Below are 24,205 nucleotides of genomic sequence, written 5' to 3' on the forward strand. Positions count from 1 at the left end.
GGCTAGTTAGTGATTAAATATTGAGGGAAAAACTTGGAAAAACTTTTGTAGTTTCCTCCATTTAATATGTTAAAATCATATTAAAACGCATTTTGGAAAGAATAGGTTTTCTTTCAGATAGTTTATTGATTCAGCAGCAAACAGAGAAAATTTACTGCATAACAGGATCTATTCCATAGTTTGAGAATGCTACTAATGATTTTTAAAAAGACAGTGATCATAAAATCAAATATTTTATTGTCCTCAGTTAGCTCACTGTCTCCTGAGAAAGGCACTCAAATAATCTAGCCGTATAAGTGATAAGGGGCTGCAGGAACAGGGGAGGAAGCTCCTGACATAGGTGGGTACAAGGAAAGAAAGAGGGATATACAAGAGGGGGATGTGTGTGTGTGTATATATGTGTGTGGGGGTGGGGGGAGAGTGGAAGGGGAGAGGCTGGGTAGATTTGGCAGAAATCATTTTGGAGCTGCTTCAAGAGATAAATCAATTAATTATGTATTTTACATGAAGTACCCAATTGTTATAAAAATTAAAGATGATCTTTTCAGTCCTAATGCTATAAAAAAGCCCAAGGGTTAGGCATCTAGAATTGAAATGCAAAATAATTTTGCAATAATTGTAGTAGCACACACACACACACACACACACACGTACTTTCTCATTACCTGTAGTTTTTCAGCATACATATCTACTTGTTGAATTTGATATTTGAGAGCTTTTAGATTTCGAGCTTTTTCATTTTTCTTGGTGTAATTAAACTTCAAATTGTTGAATTTCTTTTTGATGTCTTTGAATGACTCTTTGAGCTGCAGTTCAATAAAAAGAAACAGGTGATTTCCTTAAAATGAGAACACTAATATTCACTTGAAATAAGTCAAGATATCTACACTTGAAAATATTGATAACCTTCGAAATGTATCCAGAGTGATTTTCAGTAGAAGACAGGTCTGCTAAGTGAATATATAATGTGAATTTAAACATATCCCCCAAATATAGGTAATTATAAATTGTTCTTAGTATTTTTTGATTTGTAATTTATAATTAGGATTACAGTTATAGAATATCCTTTGGTCTTCAAAAAAGAAAGTTTTTAACATATGATAGATTTTAAACAACTCTAATTTTCTTATTTGTATTTATTTATTTGACATCATTTTACAACTCATTCTGTTTTCTGTGTGCTAATATTTGTTCCATATTCCAATGCTCTTATAGCCATCATGAATAAATTTATTAAGCCTCCAAGGAGCTGTCCATGTTGCAGAGGTCAATGGAGTGTTGACATTTAGACCAATGAGGACATTAGTGGGGTGGAAGAGGAGACCCAGTATGACAGTCAGTAGGAAAAGGACTGTATTTGTCCAAATCCAATTAAAAATTATTTTTCATGGGCAGTTTCCAGAAGAGATTTACTTCTTAGATATAAGCCATTAACTTCAGAGGTCCTTAAAAAATGGAATGTAAGGTGACAGTTGTTGCCTGTGGTGGCAATGCTAACTTGTATATAAATAGAGTGTATGGCTATACACTGAAAACGGGGCATAGATGATGACTTTCTTAAGAACAAACAGTCCAACTTTACCAGTGAGCCAAAATTCTAAGCAGTCTAGTTCCATTAACAACAACGCTTTCTGTGCCCTTCTCCAGATTCAAGAAGGATAAACATATTGACAGGCAACTCACTCTATATTATCAGTAAAGAGAAGTACAGAGAAAATATAAACCGTCTCACATTATACGGAAGCATTTAACAGCCAAGAATAAACAATGTCATGGTTGATAAATTTGAGCTATGACAAGAAAAGTCAGGAAGACATTAAAATTCTTTTCAATGACAGCAAGTAAATTATTTGGGAGGGAATAAAGGCTGGGCACATGCTGGATTTTAAACTTATAATGCAGAAAAACATATCTGCCCTAGAAAATGCTTGCTTTCTCAAAATGCTTATTTCAAATTCTGCATATTGTAAAAACAGAACCTTGACCTTATCTTCAACACTTTCTGAAGACAACAATCTATAAAGCCCTAGCCTATTTGCATACATGGAAATTATTATACTGATGCAATTTTTGCATTTGCCACAACTATACTTCATCAGTGTTGTTTATTTTATATGATAAATGAAATTGTTGAGCATTAGCTTTAAATTATAAGCACAGAGACCATGTAATATATTTAAATTGATAAATCAGTAATATTATAAAGGAGTGGAAAGAACTGTGACTTCAAAATTTGAAAATGATTTCTCTATTAGAACTCAGAAAAATATTTAAAAGATAATATTCAGTTGGTATATTTATGAAATAAACAATATTTAAATTTTTTGACATTTGATGTTTTAATATGCATATATTTGTTACTAGTGGGAAAGGACAAATGAAGTTGATTTGATGGGATTAAGATACGGACTTCATCCTTAGTTAATCACATAAAACTTTGGCAGGAACTTTTTTCCCTTGAAGTCATAATCTGCAACAATAGGTGCAATAACTACCACATCTGAGGAAACCAGAGATTTTTGTATTAAAAAACATGTCCTCAATAGGGAGTTATTGTTTAATGAGTACAGAGTTTCTGTTTGGGATGGTGAAAAAGTTCTGGAAATGAATAGTGGTGATGGTAGGGCAACAATGTGAACGTACGTAATATCACTTAACTGTACTCTTAAAATGGTTAAGATGGTAAATTTTATGGTATGTGTCTTTTACTACAGCTAAAAATACAATTTTTATTTTTAATAAAAATAAAGTAAAATAAAATGAAAGGAAAAAATACATGCAGTCACTAACATGTATCCACTGGAAAATAAAATTTTATATCCTTTTTTCCCCCTTACTGTAACATGACGTATATTATAAACTTCAGTCTAAAGAAAGGAAGAGGGGCTCTGTCATCAACCAGATAACCACTGGGTTACACCCGCTTGTTTAAATGGGAAAAAATCAACATCTATTTGAAAACTATATGATAAATGAAGAAAGGCTGAGCCTTAACACTTTAATTCTAAGCCATGACATTTAAAGTCTACTTTGGATTAAGAAATTTAAGACTGATAAATGATGACTGCAAACTTATTTCTGTTTGCCTCAGAATGTATGCACTTCCACTGAAGATGATTTATAAAGCCAAAGATGTTCATGGCGATCTGGGTATGTGAAATGGGATCAGTTTCTTTCTGACACATGAGCTCCTTTGACAAGTTGCTGGCACTTTTCTCTTTTGGTCCCACTGGAAATCCATTTTAAATCCTGTACCTTTCCCAGCTCAAATTCAGGACTCTGCAGATACAAGTGGAAGGCAGCAAGCATGAACTACCTTCAGCAATCAGATTTTCAGAAAAAATCCAGCCATGCCTAATTTTCTTACCTGCACATTCCAATACGAAAACTTAACTTCCCATCTAATCTCCACATAACTTGTGATCATATTTTTAAAGGAACTGAGTGCCATGGTTGCTCGGCTGTGGTATCATTGTTCACGCAGCTGTTTCTAACTTTAGTTAGCTTGTCAACAATGGGGAATGGTGTAGATGGCCAAGACAACTGCTCAACTGGAGCACAGAAGCAGGAAAAAACACCCAAAGCTTGGGGCAAGAAAACGTTTACCCTATTCGAAATCTTTAAATGTTGTTATAATTCATACTGATAAAATTTCTGAAAGTCTTAAGACAATCAGGAGAAAGATATTTTTTCAAATGAACAGTGCAATTTTCCTCTTTCCATATGTTCAGCTCCTACATATTTGCTGTGGAAGAAGCGGACTAATTTAATACAGATATAATTAGAAAAAAAAATCATTAAGACTTTAAAACTGCAGTTCTTCTGAAACTAGCATAATGAGCATCTTCACCAAATTTCCCAGGAAGCAGTAAGCCTCTCTCAGGGTTAGGCGTAAACAAAAACTTCTTAGAGAAGAAGCAGAGGGAACAAGATGGAAAACAAGGAGGCTGGCTTGCTATTTTTAGTCTTGAGGAAGCCGGTTGAGGCAACTTCGGCACAAGAATGTATTATCTGTGAGTCTGTTGCTGGCAAGGCCAATTTAAGTGAGGGACATGAGACATTTTAAAACTAAGAAAATGTATTTAAAACAAGAGCTTTTCATTAGAACTATGGCACAAAATTGTCCAGAAGCAAAAATACAAAACAAATAGTCCATTTCTCTTAATGTCCCTTTCACGAGCTTAATTTCTTGCCCACCATTTTGCCTACTCCAGAAAAAAAAGCTTTCTGATTCTCATTTTCAGGAACAGAAAGAAGGCTGCAATGCTATCACTTCCCAGGGATGCCTGTGTTTGAAATGAAGGGACCCAAAGACTCATAACTTAACCTGAATGATTTGCTACAATTATTAACGGTAGAGTATTTAGGCTTAGTGTTGGAGAGATTTTGGGACAAGACTTTCTTGGCCTCCATCCGTTCAGTAACCACATGGCTGTCTACCCGTGCTTACCATCAGTCTTGTAGAAGCAGGAAATGGGGCCGCTTGGAAGGAGAAGACAATTGCTCCATTTTAAATTGCAGGTGGCAGCACATCTCAGTAATAGCTATTTTATCCACTCTGCAAGTTTTGTTTGTTCATAATATATTTACGTTTCATTTTCTGGACACGATAACCATGATTTTAAACTTTAGCTTTCTATCTTCTTCAGTAAGAAGAGTCATTTTGCAGATGTTACACACAAAACTTCTAACAGATTCTAACCCTATGGGATGGACATTTTCAGAACAAAATATAATCTTTCCTATCCTCTTACATATACCAATGAAACAGACTCACAGTGGGGCCTGGTAATGAGCAGTCGTGACTGTGAAGTCCCCTGGGCTTTAAGTTGCCTAGACTCTTAGTTTCCTGAGGACTTTCCTGTTCTTATGGCCTGGCACACAGTAGTCATATTTGTTGAATGACGATAATTTAGTTTTTTTCTTAAAATGATGAATTAAGGTCATCAATCTGGAAAACAGTAATTATCTGTACTATACCATAGTGCTGCCTCATCTATACCCTCTTTTTCTGCTTCCTTTCTTACCAGATGGTGGTTGTCCACAGTCATTTTGTCAATAGCAAAGCACTATACAATATCAGGAGGTTTAATGTTATTGGCTGTGTATTTGTCTAAGGCAGCAGCATTCCCCTATTCTACAACAATTTATTGCTGCTAATCTGCCTTATCTCCCTGGAACTTAGATGACCGTTTTATCCAAATTGACAAAAGAACAAAAGAATCTGTGTGACTAGAACAAGAGACTTTAACATATGGAATATATATATATATATATACACATACATATTTCTGTTTCCTTCCTGATGGGTAAGATGTTGCTACAGTGTAGAAATTTCAGGCTGAAGTAATATAATTATATGAAAGCTCCATCTGCAAAATTTATTTTGGGAAAATGAATAGCAACCCAATTCTGTCATTACTATTCTTTTCATCAAAGTAATTGTTCGTGACCCATAATGAGACTCCAGTGACAAATTTCCATTAACATCATGTAAATGTAAAGGTAATTTTTTTGGTCAGGTTGCAAGAAGAAAACATGCTCAATATTAATTTATTACATTTCTAAAGAATAAGGAACTGATGATGTTCTGTCATGTAATATGGCAGAGAATATCTATAATGCTCTGTGTATTAAAAGCTTATTTATATTGCCAGGCAAGAAAATGTACAGTGAGATTCAACATTCATGCATACAAATATATCTTTGTGTGAACTGAATGGGAAAAAACTCCCAAAATCTGGCAGTCTGAAGGCTGTGTTTTCTAGTACACATGGAGAAAATGAGGTTTTACAATTAACTATGTCTTATATAGTATATAAAATTAGAAAATAATAATATTTTACCCAAAGAGAATCAAGGCACAAAACCATGGTTCTTTGTCGTTAAGGAATATCACATCACATTAAAAAAAAAAAATCACATTTAGAATACCTCACTTTATTTTACCTTGAGATACTGAGTCCTTTTCTTTTTTTTTCTGTTATTTTTTGCTGCGCAGCTTGCGGGATCTTAGTTCCCCAGCCAGGGATTAAACCCAGGCGACAGCAGTGAAAGCCCTGAGTCCTAACCACTGGACCACCAGGGAACTCCTGAGTCCTTTTCTAAGGGCCTTTAGTGCAATTAAAACCATGCAATAAAGTAATTTTAGTTGAAATAACCAAATGAACTGTGCTATTATATCAGATCATACAAAGAGTTTGTAACGAGTATGTTAGAAAACAAAGATAGAAGAAGAAAGCATAGTAAAAGGATACATTAACATCAGACCATGCAGTGGTTGAATGGGTTCAAACATTAACTGAATGGTGAGCTCTGAGTTTAGCAGGTGACAAGCTGGTGCCCAGTAAAAGTTGGTCCCCAATAAATGAGCCTCTGGCCCAAAGCTGACTCCCTGAAACCCCACAGTCCTGCAGCACACTGCTCAAGTGAAAACTGTATACTCCTAAGTTTCCTCATCTGGAAAATGGAAGTCCTCCAAAACCAGTTTCAGCTCAGATCAGTGAACTTCCAAGAAGCACTTTAAATGCACTGGATGCAAAATAATGCATTTCAAACTCAACTGAAAAAATCAAATGCTATGCTTGGTCTAGTTCCCTGGTGGGCTATCTGACTTTATTTTTTTATACAAAAAAAATTAGTGTAACATACAGCTTTTAATTTTACATAATTTTTAAGCACTTATACCAAATACTAATAATGATAATAATAATTAAAATATCAAATATTATTACAACTTAGAATCTGGCTCTGACATTCACAATACAAACTAGACCACACATCTCTTTATTTTATTAACGGGCACTGAAAATATTCCTTTGAATTATTTTCCCATTAAGCTTGTAGTTGGAAGATCCAGGCTGTGCATGATATACTGTGGCATGCCTTGTATATCTCTACGAGGAAGGAAAAGGGAAAAGGGCCAAAATTTGTCAAAGATCCTTTGAATATGAAACTGTGACTTATATCAAACATTAGTTGGATTTGAAGTAGAAGCAAATGGGAAGAATCACTCTCTTAATACTTACGATCATGTTAAAGTGATATTTGATTCCTAAGTGAAACCTGCACGTATCTGGTTTCTGGTTCCTGTTACAGTACAGACAATCCTGGCGTGTCCCTACTATGACTGGAAGGGCCATCTGTCTTCCCAGCCGGCTGGCTCCCAGCAAAGGCTCATCACGAGGCAGCCCTGGAAACAGAACCACTGTGGAAAGGGCCTGAACAGGGAGACCCATCTCCATAAAGGCCACCATGCTTCAGGAAGAGGGAAACTGAGACATGGGCAGCTGGGAATAGCCCTTAGCCTGCTCTCTTGTGCTTTCAATAAAATATGGTTGAACGTCACAGCAGAGAGAGAGATCTTCAGCAAGAAAAGTTTACAAAGAAAAAAAAAAAAAGGAAGAACAGGAAGAAAAAGAAGAAAGAAAACAACTTTGGGGAAAGATAGTAAACAAAATTATTTCCATGGCTGTGAATCTAAATTTTATAGCCTGAGGAGAATTAAGATTGTTTCCCTTAAAGTGATCTGGCTGAAGTCTTGCTAACTGCAGTACAGGAACCGGAAGAGGCCGTTCTACTACACAGAGGGCAGGCTACACTAGGGGTTTAACACTGAGCGAATTAATGAGTCTCTCGCCCACAGTGACTCCTGAAACACAGACGCAGAGCAGAAACTCTACAGTCCTGTGGCACACTCAACTGAAAACCCTCCTTGATGCTGCTTCCTGTTTCCCTCCTGCTGAATGGGATCCAAGAGGCCTCTCCTGCTCTCGCCCTCTTGCTTTCCTTCCAGCCATGCTCCTTTCCTGCACTTCTCTGTGGGGTATGAAAGGGCGAGACCACTTTCTAAGTTTAGTTACTCATACTTAAGTCCATGCTCTAATGTTGTTTGATAATATTTGATACTCACTGGTCCTAAATTGTGTAAAGAGGGCATAAACAGAAAAATCAAGAAGGTTCACCACGTCTTTTTCCCTCCGCTCACTTTCCTAATGGGTTTGTGATTAATGAACTTAGAAACGTCTTGCTCTAAACAGAGATAAATCTGGAATTGTGGTACCTTTTGTTCTGCTGTCAGTTCCAGTAAGGAACCAGGACCCTCGCTAACCTATATTTTTCTCCTAGAACAAGTAAACCTTTAGATGGAAAGTTTAACTATGGGAGGGTGTGGCTCTAGTTCAGTATGTGTCTGGGGGTTGGGGGTTGGGTAGAATTGAGGAAGAGGAGGTGGAATTAACTGTGTATGGAGGAGGGGCATGGACTAGGAGGATACCTATCACCTGTTATTTCTTTTTCTCTAGGCGTTGTTTTGCCAGAGAAGCCACTCAGTTTGAGTAAATATGAAACCAGCCACTTGACTTTGGTGATAATACTTTGTAGCCTCTGAGGCAACAAGCCTGCTCCCCTTAGCACCCCCTTCATCATGAGTCAGTGGTACTTAAATAGCATCTCAGCAGGCGGGAGCTGGCTGAACCGGGATGCTATCACTCTGCACTGACGATGTGTATCCACTCAAGCAAAACAACTGCTGTGAGGGTTTGGGGTGGGTGGGGAGGAGCAAACAAAAAACCCTAATACTGCATTCTAGGTTCTTCCATGCTTTGACAATATACTGACCTCAAAAAGTTTGGGAGCTTAAAGTTTACTCAATCTTTCTGAGCCCTGAGGCCATTGCTTGGTGGATTAAAGGTCAAGGGTAAAAAGAAAGTCTCCTGATTCACTGTGTGTGTGTGTGCGTATGTGTGCGTGTGTGCGTGTGTGTATGTGTGCGTGTATGTGCGCGTGTGCGTGTACGCATGTGTATGTGTGCGTGTGCGTGCGTGTGTGCGTGTATGTGCACGCACGTGTGCATGTGTGTATGTGTGCGTGTGCGCGTGTGTGTGTGTGCACGTGTGTTCTCACCTCGCTCATCTCACCCCTTGCGGTACAGAACTCCAGGCTGTGGGTCAGGGCCCGCTCGTGGTCCTCAGCCTGGGCACGCCAGTTCAGACTGTCCCCCTCAAGGATGTCCAGCTGCTGCTGCAGGTTCTTTGCAGAGACATTAGAGCAGTTCTAAAAATGAAAGAGAAGTGGAAGTGATGAAGGGAATTGGCAAAACAGCAATGAGAACAACATGCTATTTACCTGCATTGTGAAACTCATAAATGACATAAAAAAATAGGCTCCTGATTTGTTTTACCTTAAGCTTCTTTGAATATAATGATTTCAGAAAGAAGCCAGACACCCAACACCCAATGTTGGGAAAGACAAACCCCTACATTTCCAGTCTTGAAACTTCAGTTTTGAAGATTTGCTCATCACACCCAACGCCTCAGAGACACTATTCGTTATAAGGTATAATTTTTACTTCAAAAGGCATAAAATATGCATTAGAAACATTTGGCTTCTGCACTATAGTTTTCCTGTCAACTTGAGCGTAACCTCAGGTTTATTATGCAAGTGCTCCAACCTCTACTCAGCGCAGAGGGCTGCCGAGGCCAAGGCCAGATGCGGACTGGAGAACAATTTACATTATTTGTGCAAAGTGAGACGTCTTACTTGTTTTTTTTCTTTTAAACTAAATTTACTAATAAAACAAAACTCTTTAAAAAGAAAGGTCTTTCTTGGGAAAAACATTCTGTTAACAGCAACAGATATCTTGTATTTCTATGTCCTTCAGTTAAGAAAATACTTTAGATCCATTGAATTCCATATAGTTTAGTGGATATCTTCAATGAACTTTGAAATAAAATTGGCCATTATGATTTTTATTAATGTTATACATACTGGATAGAATTAACATAATCTTTTCTTCCCTCAAATTAAGAATTTGGAGAAGGAGTTTTTTTAAAAATCAGAGCCCAATGTGTTATTTAGGGAAATTTAATCTGGAATTATTTCCATCTCTTTTAGGCTCCTTTGGTAAGGTCAGTCCAGTGGAATAAAGCAGATCCAGTGATGAGTGCCAGATCCCTGGGTGGAGCCAGGGTTCTTGGGCTTTTCTACCCTGGGGTTTTATGGATAAAGCAGCTTCTCTGGGATAAGACTCTTCACCTATAAAACGAGGGTCCTGGGCCTGACGATCTCTCAGCTACCTTTTGGATCTGACATGCTAAAGCAGCATTGTCCAACAGAAATACAATGTGAGCCACATAAATAATTTTAAATTTCTTAGTAGTCATATTAAAAAGTAAAAAAGAAACAGTTGAAGTTAATTTTCATAATATAGTTTGTTTAACCAAACACATACCCAAACATGTAACCAAATATAAAAAAACATTAATAAGTTTTTTTTCATATTAAGTCTTTGAAATCAAGTGTGTATTTCACACTTAGAGCGTATCTCAATTGTTGCTAAATTTCTATCAGAAATACTTGATCTGTAGTTAAATCTCATAGAGTTTAGTAGACTCACATACCCAAATTGTTCCCAATATACTTAAAAGTTTTACAATTTGGGGTATCAGTTTTAAATTTAAATTAATTAAAGTTAAATAAAATTAAAAGTTTAGTCCCTTAATTGCATATTTAGGCATATTTCAAATGTGAAAAACTAACTGCCATTATAGATAGCACACCTCTATGATTTTTTTAAATTAGCATGAGAATAGATGTATCAAACCAGGCTTTTAAAATCAGATTTTTCTCCTTGAAATTTTTTTCTCTGGACGTGGTAGAAACTTACCACAAATAAGTAGCCCAATGGTTTAATGTATTTTTTAATTTAACGTATACCAGGCAATCTGCCTGGTTTCTTTCATACTACAGGCCAACTGAGAGCTACATTAGGTATAAATGATGGTGTTCTAAGTTGCTTACAGGCCGCTGAACTGACGAGATGACGTCCACCCCCAAGGAAAGCGCCAGTTTATGCAGATGGTCTATGTGTGCCTGCTTTTCCCGAGAGCGACTGAGGAGAACCTGGACACCGTGAGCATCACCCATTTCCTTTGGCTGTTGTAGAAACTCCAGTTCTCTTGATCTGAAGAGTCGTCCCAGCTGGAATTTAGGCCATTAACAGTTAACCTTCATATTTTTACGAAGACAGATTTTTAAAACTGAGGTATAGTTGATGTACAATATTATATAACTGACAGATGTACAATATAGTGATTCACAATTTTTCAAGGTTATACTCCATTTATAGTTATTATAAAATATGGGCTATATTCCCTAAATTGTACAATATAACCTTGTAGCTTATTGTATACCTACTAGTTTGTACCTCTTAATCCCCTACCTCTGTACTGCCCCTCCCCCCTTCCCTCTCCCCACTGGTCACCACTAGTTCTCTATATCTGTGAGTCTGCTTCTTTTTTGTTACATTCACTGTGTTGTTGTATTTTTCAGATTCCACATATAAGTGATATCATACAGTATTTGTCTTTCTCAAAGATAGCTTTTTTTTAAAAAAAAGACTTATTTCCTATAACATATTTAACTAGCAGGTCAACACTGACAAGCCCATCTAAAATTATTAGTATTATAGACAAATAAGTGTTACAATGCTGCAAGTCAATAGGGTAAAATTGAGGGACTAACACTGTCAGTTCTATTAAAGAAGAAAACACTGTTTGCTCATAGCCTAAAACTTTAGCAAGATGAGGCCTGTGATCTGAGTAAACTCAGAGGCTATTTTCAAGAGATTTCAATAAGTCTCCATTTTCTGTTAATAGAGGCTAAGGACTCTGAAGTTTTACTGAGCACTCTACTGATACTTGAGATACAAAAAACATTGTTTTCTTCCCTCAAAGAGCTTACACTTGAGTTAGGGGAACAAAAGTAATTAAGAATCAAGGTGTTAAAAATGACAGATGTGTGGAATAAACAATAAGAGTTCAAGGAATTTTGAAGAGAGAAAAATCACTCCAAGGGAGGTGGATTGTTGGATGGAGGGACAGGGCCTAGACGGTAGAGAGGAGGCAGAAGGACCTGTCAGATAATGGCATCCCAAGAGTCAAGGCTTGGAATTAGGGATGTGGACGCCATCTTTGAGGGACCAAGGAGAGCTCAGTTTGGCTGTAACATTGGGCAGGATGGGGCCCAGTGAGAGAAAAGTCAGGGGCCAGACTGAGGAAAGCTTCTAATATCAGAATAAGCAATCTGGCCTTAATTTATTATACATTTATTTTTAATTTCATACTTTAAAACTGAGAGTCTTCCAAACATCCATGATAACTGTTACCTCTTCTCTGACTTGGTGGAACTGGACAATCTTATACAGGATCTCCTCGTAATCTTGGATTCTCTCTTTCTGGTTTTGATGGAGGTGAATTAGGTCCTTCAGCTGTTGAGACTTCTCTTTCACAGGGGCTCCTTTGCCACTTAACTCTTCTGACTCTTTTATAATGTATTGAACCTCATCATTCAGTTGCTAAAAAGTTGTAAGCAATAAAAGAAATACAGCTTTTAGAGAGCTTTTTACTTTACAACTGACTATATGAAGATCTCAATAACAAATCACTCTCTTATTTGTTAACAAATACTTATTGTGAGCCTCACCCCCATCCCTGCAAATCCAGGCATTGTGCATGATGCTAGGGATCTATTATTCCATCCTCACCTCCTCAGAATTTTTTTTAAAAATTAATTTAAATTAATTAAATTAAAAAATTATAAAAACACAAAAAAGTGTTTCAAAGTTAGGTGGCGAAATGGAAAGTCATATATTTCTATGACATACCAAATATTCTGGTCATCTGTTAAGTAAATATATTCTAGATACTCTATGAGGCTGTGACCATCTGTGATATTTAATACAACCAGAATCAGATGGTATGATAAGAACACCAAAAGAAGACAAGCATAAAAATATATTGGGGGAATTATTTGTCCTCTGTGATAAAAGAATGATCAAAATGAACCACCAGCTGAGCAGCACAGTAGCTATGCTGCTTTAAAAGCAGTCATCCCAGAATCCACAAATAGCCACCACTTGTAGGGAGGGATAAGCCACCTTCTTTTTACCCAGAACTGCTCAGATAGCCCTTATAGGAATCTAGATCCTGGTGCACAGCTTAAAGAGGAAGCTGCTATAATTTCAGGGCTCGATTTTATGTCAAGGATAACAGTAATGGAAATGATTTAGGCTAAGGAGATAATTTGCAGAAGAGTGACCTAGTAAAGGTCTTCATGTTGAAATCAAGTACGTGGGCATCAAATATATGCACATCACAGTGACAGAGCTAAAGAAGCTTGACAACAGTTCCTGATTTAGAGGAATTTAAACATATACACTTACTCATGTGCAGGGGCATGTGCACACACGAAATGCAGATACATATGATACAGAGTATAACAAAGAAACCAACAGATAGGCTAGGAGAATTTTCTAAGAGTTTGGAGGAAAGAGTTCACTGTGGGCCACAATGGTGTGTGTGCTTTTTGTGAGTGCGGGGTGGTTATGTATTGCATTAGTTTTGTCTTAAAGGAACATAAGTTAGATATTCCCTAAAGGAATCTTCAAACTTCTGTTTCGGGGTTTCTTTAAAGCCAATACTTGCAAAGTAGTGACAAACAGAAACACAGGTATCTTAACTTTGCAGTAAAGAACAAGAATCCAGGCAGGAGGATAACATGACTGGCAAACTTTTTTGGCAGCTGTGTCAAGCTCAGGAATGGCAAGAGGTGGGGGGGTATGGAATGCACTAGCAATCAGGGCCTGGGAACATGACCCATGGTTTTTTCTCTCACATCCTGAGGGCTCTCTGAGAGGGAGAAAGGGAGAGCACAGCAAAATTCTTGGAATGGTGGTAGGAGCCTGGGGTGCCAGTGGGTGGGCACAATGACATCACAGTGATAATTTCAGGGACAGAGGACAGCAGAACCTCTGTGTCAGAGATTGCCCATCCTTGTTTTGAGATGTCTGAATCGAAATCATGTCTATACCCCTTAGGAAAAGAATTAGAGTAAATATATATGATAAATACATTAATAAGGAACTAACTTAAATTAAAATAATCTAAGATAAGACTATATTAAGGACCTTTTGTAGCCCGAATGTTTGTGTATCATCAAATATAGCACACTGCACTTAAACAGGAAGAAAAATGTGTTTTAAAAGTGGATTTTTAGACAAGCAATGCTTTTGTTTTTTAAAAATTGTAATTCATCAGACTGTAAAAATTAATTAGGTGAGCATCGACTGAAGAGTTTTTTTTTTTTTTTTTTTTTAATTAATTAATTTATTTATTTATTTTTGGCTGTGTTGGGTCTTCGTTTCTGTGCGAGGGCTTTCTCTAGTTGTGGCAAGCGGGGGCCACTCTTCATCGCACTGCGCAGGCCTCTCACTATTGCGGCCCCTCCCGCTGCGGAGCACAGGCTCCAGACGCGCAGGCTCAGCAACTGTGGCTCACGGGCCCAGCCGCTCCGCGGCATGTGGGATCTTCCCAGGCCAGGGCCCGAACCTGCGTCTCCTGCATTAGCAGGCAGGTTCTCAACCACTGCGCCACCAGGGAAGCCCCTCGACTGAAGAGTTTTTAATATTTTTCATTCACCCAAGGCCATCAATTTGTTTCTTCACCTGGAACTGAGGTTTCATTTCGTTCCATTTCCTCTGTAGACCTAAAATGGTCTGGAGACTCCCTCCAAGGTCAAGTGCAGACACAGGCATAAGTGCTTCCTGAAGAAGTTTTAAGTTGTGAGTAGTCTGAAATAGACATTAGATAGTTATGCATACATTTTCTTTGATACCACCAGCAAATACGTCATAATCATTCCAGTGATGACATGGTGTGTCATCAAACTTTTCAATGACCATGAAAGCACTCACTACCTAGAGTGAGCTTGTGGTTCTAAACCACCAATGAACAAAAGCACAGGCCCTCTTTTTATTGTGGTAAAATATTAACAAAATCTACCATTTGAACCATTTTTAAGTGTGCAACTTAGTGGCATTAGTACATTCATACTGGTGTGCCACCATTACCACCAACCATCACCAGAACTTTCTCATCTTCCCAAACAGAAACTCTGTATTGGTTAAACTCTAACTCCCATTTCACCCTCCCCTCAGCCCCCTGGTATCCTCTATTCTGCTTTCTGTCTCTATGAATTTGACTACTCGAGGTTCCTCACATAAGTGGAATCACAATATTTATCCTTTTGTGTTCATCTGATTTCACTTGTATTTCCAAGGTCCCTCCATGTTGCAGCATGTGTCAGAATTTCCTTCCCTTTTAAGGCTGAATACTACCCATTTGCCTGTTCCCTCACCTTTCTAAGTTGCTCTTTGAATGCTCCCCACTGCTGTTTCATGGGCTTGCTTGCAGCGGCTTTAAGTTGCCAGGCTATCCGAAGGCGGCTGAGTTCTTCCCTTTCTGCCTTCTGGCTTTCCATAGTATTCTCCATAATGTGTACTTCATTTTTCACATTTAATATTTCATTTGCTTTTGCCTGTGAAATTAATAATTGTATAATGGCTTTTCTTTCCCAAGAAATACAACACTTTGCATACAACTATTTGAGGAGGCAAACGTTTCATCATAGCCAAAGCAGAGCACAGTTCTGATATCAAGACAAGTCTGAAAAGTCTGTGCACAGGCACAGCTGGGCTCTCAGAACCCATAATCTATGCTTGGACGTCAGCTCCCGAGTTCTTCATGACCCCACTGGTGTTCGAGTCCTCTCCTTTAGGATCTGTTCATTTCCTGGGGCTTAAAGGGTGACTGAATGAGCACAGGGATCCAGAAAATTTGAAGTTGAGATTATTTTAATGCATAAGTTTTGAAGTGGATTCCACCTTTTATTTTTTTTTATTTTTATTTTTTAAACATCTTTATTGAAGTATAATTGCCTTACAATGGTATGTTAGCTTCTGCTTTATAACAAAGTGAATCAGTTATACATATACAATATGTTCCCATATCTCTTCCCTCTTCACCTTTTATTTTAACACACATTAGAATATGTCAATATCTGAGTATCAGGGACCATGAGGAAGCAGATTGTTCTGGGTCTGTGTTTCTTTCTAAACTATCCCATTGTATATATTGGGTGGGCCAAAAAGTCCCTTTGGTTTTTAAGTAAAAATAAAAGACACATTTTTCATTTTCACCAAGAACGTTATTGAACAACGTAATCACCCTTTTGGTCCACTACCTTCTGCCATTTTTCAGGGAGCTTCCTAATTCCATCTTCCCAAAACTTTTTATCTTTTTGAGCAAAGAACTGTTCCAGGTGCCTTTTACAGTCTTCGAGGGAATTGAAATTTTTTCCATTAAGAGAATTTTGTAAACACCAAAATAAATGGAAATCCGAAGGTGCAATGCCTGGTGAATATGGCGGACGAATCAGAACTTCCCAGCCAAGCTGTAACAGTTTTTGCCTGGTCATCAAAGAAACATGTGGTCTTGTGTTATCCTGATGGAAGATTATGCATTTTCTGTTGACTAATTCTGGATGCTTTTCGTCAAGTGCCGCTTTCAGTTGGTCTAATTGGGAGCAGTACTCGTTGGAATTAATTGTTTGGTTTTCCAGAAGGAGCTCATAATGGAGGACTCCCTTCCAATCCCACCATAGACACATCACCTTTTTTGGATGAAGACCAGCCTTTGGTATGGTTCATCTCGCTTGCCCCATGATCTCTTCTGTTCCACATTATTGTACAGTATCCACTTTTCATCACCCGTAAAAATTTGTTTTAAAAATGGAACGTTTTTGTTATGTTTAAGTAGAGAATCGCATGAGGAAATACAGTCAAGAAGGTTTTTTTCACTTAACTTTTGTGGAACCCAAACATCAAAGCGATTAACATAACCAAGTTGGTGCAAATGATTTTCAACCTTGATTTGAATATTTTGAGTATGTCGGCTCTCTCCCATGTGGTATAACGTTGATTGTTCTCAACTAATGTTTAGATTTGATCGCTATCAACTTCAACTGGTCTACCTGACCATGGTGCAGCATCCAGCGAGAAATCTCCAGCTCAAAACTTCGCAGAACACTCTTGCCATGTTCCATCAGTCACAGCACCTTCTCCATACACCGCACAAATCTGTTTTTGCATTTCAGTTGCGTTTTTACCTTTCTTGAAATAATAAAGCATAATATGCCGAAACTGTTGGTTTTTTTCTTCCATCTTCAGTATTAAAATGGTTACACAAAAATTCACCAATTTTGATAAGTCTTTTTTTAAATGACACTGATATGACAGCTGTCATATACAATCTAACAAAATTGTTTCAAATGAAGTTAAAGACAACTAAGTGCTACTAGAGCGATTTTACAGAAAAACCGAACAAACCTTTTGGCCAACTCAATACTACAATTATTTAAAATTTTCATTGTGAGCAGTTCCTCAGGTTACTCCGTTTTTTGAGAACTGAAATGTACCTGTATATACAGTTGTCCCTCGGTATTCACGGCAGCAGGGTGGCAGGGGGGGACTGGTTCCAGGACTCACCGTGGATACCAAAACCAGTGGATGCTCAAGTCCCATGGTTGGCCCTACATATCCGCAGGTTTCAACCAACTGTGGATGGTGTACTATGTTTAGCTCTGAGGTTGGTTGAATCCAGGGATTTGGAAGCCGTGGATATGGAGGGCCAACTGTATCTCTATATTTGTATCTCTATTGTGCACCAGAAGAACAATATCTAAATTCCAAGACTTCTCTTCCCAACTTTCGTATGTTCTAGATCTCTGATTTGAAATCCTTTAAACAATGATTTTAAACTACTGGAAATTCAATCAGAGGCAGAAGGATAAGAGAGGTAGAAAGTAAGACAATGGGCTTTTTTTATGTCAAACATCAAAAAAATGCAGAAGAATATTTGTTTGGCAAAACAGTAATTTTTACTTTGATGGCCAGCTTTTCTCAGTAAATCCTTGAATTTCTAAGGAGCAATTGCACATTAATTTCTACAATGGCAATGACAGCTGGGTATCTAAAAGTCAAGGGACCCTTTAGATTATAGTCAGAAGATAGTGCCATGAATATGTAACAGGATATTTTAAATCACAGGCCATCTTATTTTAAAATTATTTTAAATGACATTAATATTGCACATTTATATTTTTATATTAATGTAGACATTATAAAGTGTCGTTTAATTGAAAAAATACCTGCAGGTGCTAAATGTGACTTCTCCTATGAATTTGGGGATCTAATAGTAAAATGATGTATTCTGTAATTATGATGAACAAGACACACATATTATGAAAGGTATTAGACAGCCACAGCAGGCCCTAAAGCAAATCATATTTTTATCTATGCTATAAATAAAGATAGGGTATCTTTCACATATTATTAAGAAAATATTAATCAAAATGTTATATAATACACAATTTAATGTAAACTTGGAATTTGTAGCATGTCAATGACAACTACAATAGGAAGAGTATATGCTCTGAATGAAGCCTAGAAAAGAGAGCTATAGTAGGATTTGTTGATGCCTAGCTAGCAGGATTCAAGAAGAGTGATTATGCATTTGGCAAAGAAATATTTTGGTCACTCAGAAAGATTAAATAATTTGCCTGAGGTCTAGTTAGTAAACACACTACTCATTCTACTTCTGAATAAGGTCATTGGAAAATTTGCCATAATCTAGTCTAAACAGGGCACTAAATTATCCATTTTCCATGTGCATTCACACACAATGAGTGGTCTTCTGACATCTTGCTTTTCAGATATCTTGATAACTGGAAGGCAGTATTCCATGTAGCATTCTTGGTATTTGCCACTATAAATTAGTAAATTGGCACTTTCATCAAGATGTCTGCCAGATTTCTGCCCTAAATCAGTTTTTCTAATTGTGATGATTTTTAGATGAACTGAAAAAAATTTCAATTTCAAGTTTGAAAATCTGAGCCTCAGCAACCCAATCAAGAGCAGAACACTCAGTGGAAAATGCCAGCTACACTTCTTCCTTCTTAATAACCAAACTGGTTACCACATTTCAGCAATAATGTTTGCTTAAAAGTCTAATGGTTCGAAAGATATGAAGAGAATAAAAATTGTGTTATACTGGCTTTACCAAATGGCTTTACCATTCATATCTCAGAATGTCACTGAACCAATAAAGTTAAGCATTATGTGGACCTTAATTCTTATCAATAAGGAGGAATTTATTTATCATATGACAGTGGTAAGGACCTTGGGGTAAAGTAGCCATGTTTATAATGTCAAGATAAAAGATCACCAAGGTATGTAGTAAAATACACACTGTTGCTGAGAACTCTAAATGGACGTTTGAATATCATGAAACCTAAGTTTATTTAGACAAAGATACAAAATATAATTTTGAATGGATTCCTGCTACAGATCTTAAATGAAAATCTGACTGTACAATCTTAAACATTCTAAATAAGTAATAAAGGACCTCTGTTTCTGGGTAGGATGGAGTAGCTAGTGGCAGAGCAGTGCTTCTGCCTAGAACAACTAGAAAAGCTGGAATAAATGCAGAAAGTATCTATTTGAAGGCAAAAAGAACTAAAGAGGCCAAGACTCCAGAGAAGGACGAACCTGAGAGTGGTGAGCTCACCTGTCACCTCTCCTACCCCAGTCAGGGGCATTTCCCAATTCTGTATGCCGACAGGAGGCTGATCGTGAGGCTTTACTGGGGAACAGAGAAAACAATAGAACTTTTGACAGACAGTAGTGGGGATGGGGGTTCAAGCACACAGCTCATCTTCATCTCAGAACATTGACAAAATACTGGGGCTGAACAGGGCAGTGGATTAAAAAACCCAAGCAAAAGCCTCTGAAAAGCAGAGTGGAAGTTCTTCAGCTATCTCCCAAGACTCCCCAAATTGGAGACCTGCCAGGGGGAGAGACCTCAGAGAATGCACCAAGCTCTAACTTGAAAACGCTGAGAGCCCAAGGTCAACAGAATAGATGGAGCATTGACAGGACTGTACTCTGGACTCAACTCCACCAGCTCCTGATTGGCTTAAGTGATCTTCAGCCAACACCCACCTAAGGAAAGAAGATAACACCATCTGGAAATCCTACAATTTTTTTATACATAATACTTGGCATTTGATAGATATTCGCTCATCATCCCAAGATAGGATGACACAGCTGGAAACCGAGAGAAAAAGTAGACAATAGAAACAATTCCAGATCCAGATGTTGGACTTAGCTGACAAACACTTTAAAATACCCATGATTAATATGGTCACAAAAGTATAGGAAAGATGGAGAAAGAGAGGATAAAAAAAGGGAATTTCATTGGCAATATAAATCTAATAAAAAAGAACCAACTGGAAATTCCAAAACTGAAAAATATAATTTCTCAAAAGGAAGTTAGTAAGAAAAAGGATAGACCAAATAAAGTGCAGTTTGCAAATATGTAAACTCCCTTATGAGTGCAAATTGGAGAAGTACACAATGAAGAGATGGATATAAAGATATACTGAAAAAGAATAAAAATCTTAAAGATAGATAGATAGATAGATAGATATGTTCTAAATGTTCCAAGTAAAAAATAACAATTTTTTTTTTACAGTAAAGCTCCAATATAACATAAGAACATAGGTAAAATACTCAGCAAGTTTTCTCTGATGCATATGGATAGTATTAGATAAATTAGAATTATTTAATGCATATTTTGTTTCCATATAGATTTAAGAAGATGGGTCTTTAAACAACAAAGTTTGAAACAATGAAGATAAAGAGGAAATCGTTGCTCAAAGTAGATGAGGGTAGTTAGAGCCCAACTCTTCCAAATGAATTCAGGCTCCAGACTGAGATTCATCACATGTCAGAGTACTGAGAAAATTGCAGATATCAGTCATCTTTGCAAATCTACAGAAAATAGGAGAAGGGCCAGAAAATTAGAGAAAGGAAAATGCCCTGATTTTCAAATGGGGGAAAAGATGGTCTATGTGATTTACCTGTCAGTAAGCTTTACATTGAAAACCAGGGCAATAAAGTCATCATTGATCAAGCAGATTGTGAGCACTTTGGAAAGAACCCTATGATCACTAGGAGTCAAACTAATTTTTGCCAAATTATATTATACATTTGATAGGATACTAGGTAGACAGACCTTCCTTTGAGCAGTGTCTTCCATTATAGACTTAAGAAAAAGTGGTTAAAATAAAGTACTACTGGGAATGTCCATGACTGTTTAAAAGACTGGTTAATCAATTGACTGCTTAATGGATTGGGGTAGCAATCTGCCCCTCAGACACTTTTATTAAAGATCTAATTGCAGCCACAAGAGGCTTACTTATTAATATACAGAATTAAACCCAGGAGAGATGGCTAATGCAATAGATAGCAGGCTCAAAATTAGTTTAACAAGATGGAATCATGAGTCAAAACTAACAAAGTGATATAAAATAGGAATAAATATAAAGGTTCACATTTGTATGTAAAAGATAAATAGGCGACATGGATATAAAATGGGAGAGACCTAGCTTGGCAGGAACTGCAATAAAAATGTAATGCAATTGCAGTTTTCCCATCACAGGCTTAATATGAACCAACAAAGTGAAATTATTGCTAAAAGTGCTAGTACAATCTTAGGTCTCATTAGTAAAGAATGATGTACACTTTGTACTCTGTGTTGAAGTTGTACTTTACTTCTTGTTTACATGTTATGAATGATATTGACAAATCATGGAAAATTCTGGGAGGGAGGATTAGGATGAAGAAAGAGAGAAAGCTACCTCCTAAATGATAGAAAGGATTTATATCTAGTTCCCTGCAGAAAAGACTCAAATTAGATTTTGCAACTGTTTTCAAGGTTTGAAAAACTTTCATGTGTAAGAGAAATGAAATATGCATACATTTTTTTCCCCTGTGGAGCTACAGAGGGTTAGAATCAGATATGAAGACAGATTCAACTTAACATTAAAAAAAAAACAACCTTCCTAGCAGCTGGCATTTTCTAACAGTTTCGTAAGGAAGATACTTGAGATATTGAAGGAGAGGTGGATTAACCATCTTTCAAGAATTCTGTGGAGAACTTTATATGGGCCTGAGGTTGATATAACGATTCTAGGATACTTTACAGATATAACTTAACAACTAAAGTTTAGGGCACATTTCTAAATATAATGGAGCTTTGCTATGAAAAGATCTGGTATTGTAAGAAATTCTTCGAAATGAAGATTCATCCTAGATGTTATCTTTTGCCTCTGGAAATCTTGTAAGGATCTTGTTGCATGCTTTCAACATAACTCAGAACTTTTGGGTGATCTTCTGAGGACTCTATGTAATAATAATAATGTTACATTTGGATTATAGTCACTCTTTCTTGTTAATAGATAAAATAGCCTTCATGTGATAAACTCGCAAGAGGTCTAGGAGCAAAGAAGCACATAAATGCTGGGCTTCAGCACTATTCTAGGTTGAATGGAGCTAAAAAGAACTTCCTAAACTAGCACGGCTGAATAACAGACAACTGAACTTTTAAATTTATGATTCTGACTTTGAAAAGTGATCCTTGAAGAAGGTGTGACTCATTTAACGTTATTCTCACCATATTTATTAAATTAAGGAACTTGAGCCCGAGGTCTTGAGTTAAAAAGCTCCTCTTTAAAAACAGCTGCCACTGCTTCTCCACTGAGTCAGAGTGACGCTCGGTTTCAGCGTCACCCTCTTCCTTTCGCAGGGTATCAGTTTGGTAAAACTCCTTTAGGCCCTGACATTGCTCCTCTACCTAAAAAAAAAAAAAAAAAAACAGAATATAAATGAAAGTTAAGAACACTTAAAAACATTTTTAAGGAGAAAAATACTAGATTCCAATAAAAGCCTATATAAAACTTAATTGGAACCTACATTTCAGAATTCTTTAAATAATTATTAAATATTGTCAACTTACTGAAAAGACATGAAAATCTATTCAGGTTGTTGACAGATCAGACTGACTGCCACTGGGTAGTAACTTGACCTGACAAGTTTATTATCCAGAAGCCCTGTTTACCGTAGCCAAAATCATATTTGTGTATTATATATGTGTATGTTTTGCAATTGGAGACAGCTTATGTCAAAGACCAATGGGGTTCCATTTAAAGCTGAGTTTTATAATTCAGGAGAAAGATAAACATATACAATCAAGGAATACAAATCAGAAAGAAATGTCAGTGAAAAGTTATTCATAATTAGTAAATCACAATTTGCTTCTCATCAGTGATAAACCAGAACAAAAGAGTACAAATAATTATGAACTTTCTGTACATGTATTAATATTAAACTGCCTCCATGAGCAAATCTAACTGAGGTTCATTACTTCACCACCCTAGAATTATATTTTCTCATGTGCTACCCAAGGTAAGCAATACTCGATTATTTTAAATCACTCTCTTTGGACAGAGCTTATATAAACTCAGATGTGCCTGCAGAACTAGATCATTTAACTGGGTATTGTAGAAATGGTAGAAATTTTTGACACAAGTTTTTATGCATTTTGAATAATACTTAATGGCCAATAGGATACTCAAAGAGCTCATAACTACTGAAAGCAATATAAACGGGATAGAAATTTCAGGCAATGGTTAGTCACTATATTTTCAAGATTTCAATATCATTCTTAATTTAATGAGCGCTGCAAAGGGCACTTAGAAACAGAAGTTGTCTCCTCTTTTTCCATATCCCATTTATTCATGACTCTGTTTTCCTGATGCTTGTTTCCTCAGCCCAGGATGATCTTTCCTCAGTTTTCTGCTCCTACTTAATCCTTCATGAGACAGTTAAAATACTACCTCCTCCATGGAGTCTCCTAAGATTCCGTAGTAAGAATTAAGCAGTTATTTCCTTGGGTTCCCAAAGATAATTCTGGGAGAAAGAGAACCATAAACAGATTATTACAACACAAAGGCAAGTACGCCCACAGTGTTCTGGGCACACTGAGGAGGGACCACCAGCTCTACATAAAGTAAACAGGCAAGAATTTCCCAAAGGAAGCGACATTTGATCTGTGTCTTTCAGAATTGTCCAGGGTGAGAGGGAACAGGAGAAGGGGGCCCCAGATGGAAGGAATAACGAGTGTGAAGGCACAAGTGTGTAACACTGGCTGGTTCAGAGCACGATAAATGATCTTGGTGTGGGTGACGTCCAGATAGCACAAGCTGAGTGGTAAGAAAGAAGTGAGAGTGATCATTGTGTTGGCATAAAGCCGTCATTAGGTTTCAACTTGTTTGCTACTATACTCAACACAATGTGACACACTCTCGTTAGTTTGAAACAACTGACAGCTATCACAATGACTCGGAATCAGCATGACAGCCATCAGTACTTCAATGGGATAGTATGCTACAGGCGGGGGTGTCAATA

General features: G+C 37.2%; 1 protein-coding gene across 5 annotated transcripts in view; it reads right to left on the reverse strand.

The window, feature by feature from the left end:
• Positions 1-24,205, reverse strand: part of CCDC141 (coiled-coil domain containing 141) — a 217,023-nt gene that overhangs the window by 31,141 nt on the left and 161,677 nt on the right. For all 5 annotated transcript variants that reach the window (XM_057551905.1, XM_057551906.1, XM_057551907.1 and 2 more), the window contains 7 exons: positions 22,413-22,592; positions 15,196-15,375; positions 14,504-14,629; positions 12,167-12,355; positions 10,801-10,980; positions 8,905-9,054; positions 666-806 (listed from right to left, as the gene is read on the reverse strand). In XM_057551905.1, the coding sequence (XP_057407888.1) occupies positions 666-806; positions 8,905-9,054; positions 10,801-10,980; positions 12,167-12,355; positions 14,504-14,629; positions 15,196-15,375; positions 22,413-22,592 (1,146 nt within the window). The remainder of the gene's footprint in view (positions 1-665; positions 807-8,904; positions 9,055-10,800; positions 10,981-12,166; positions 12,356-14,503; positions 14,630-15,195; positions 15,376-22,412; positions 22,593-24,205) is intronic.

Source organism: Balaenoptera acutorostrata, chromosome 8 (genome assembly GCF_949987535.1).
Source record: "Balaenoptera acutorostrata chromosome 8, mBalAcu1.1, whole genome shotgun sequence".
NCBI classification, from domain to species: Eukaryota; Metazoa; Chordata; class Mammalia; order Artiodactyla; family Balaenopteridae; genus Balaenoptera; species Balaenoptera acutorostrata.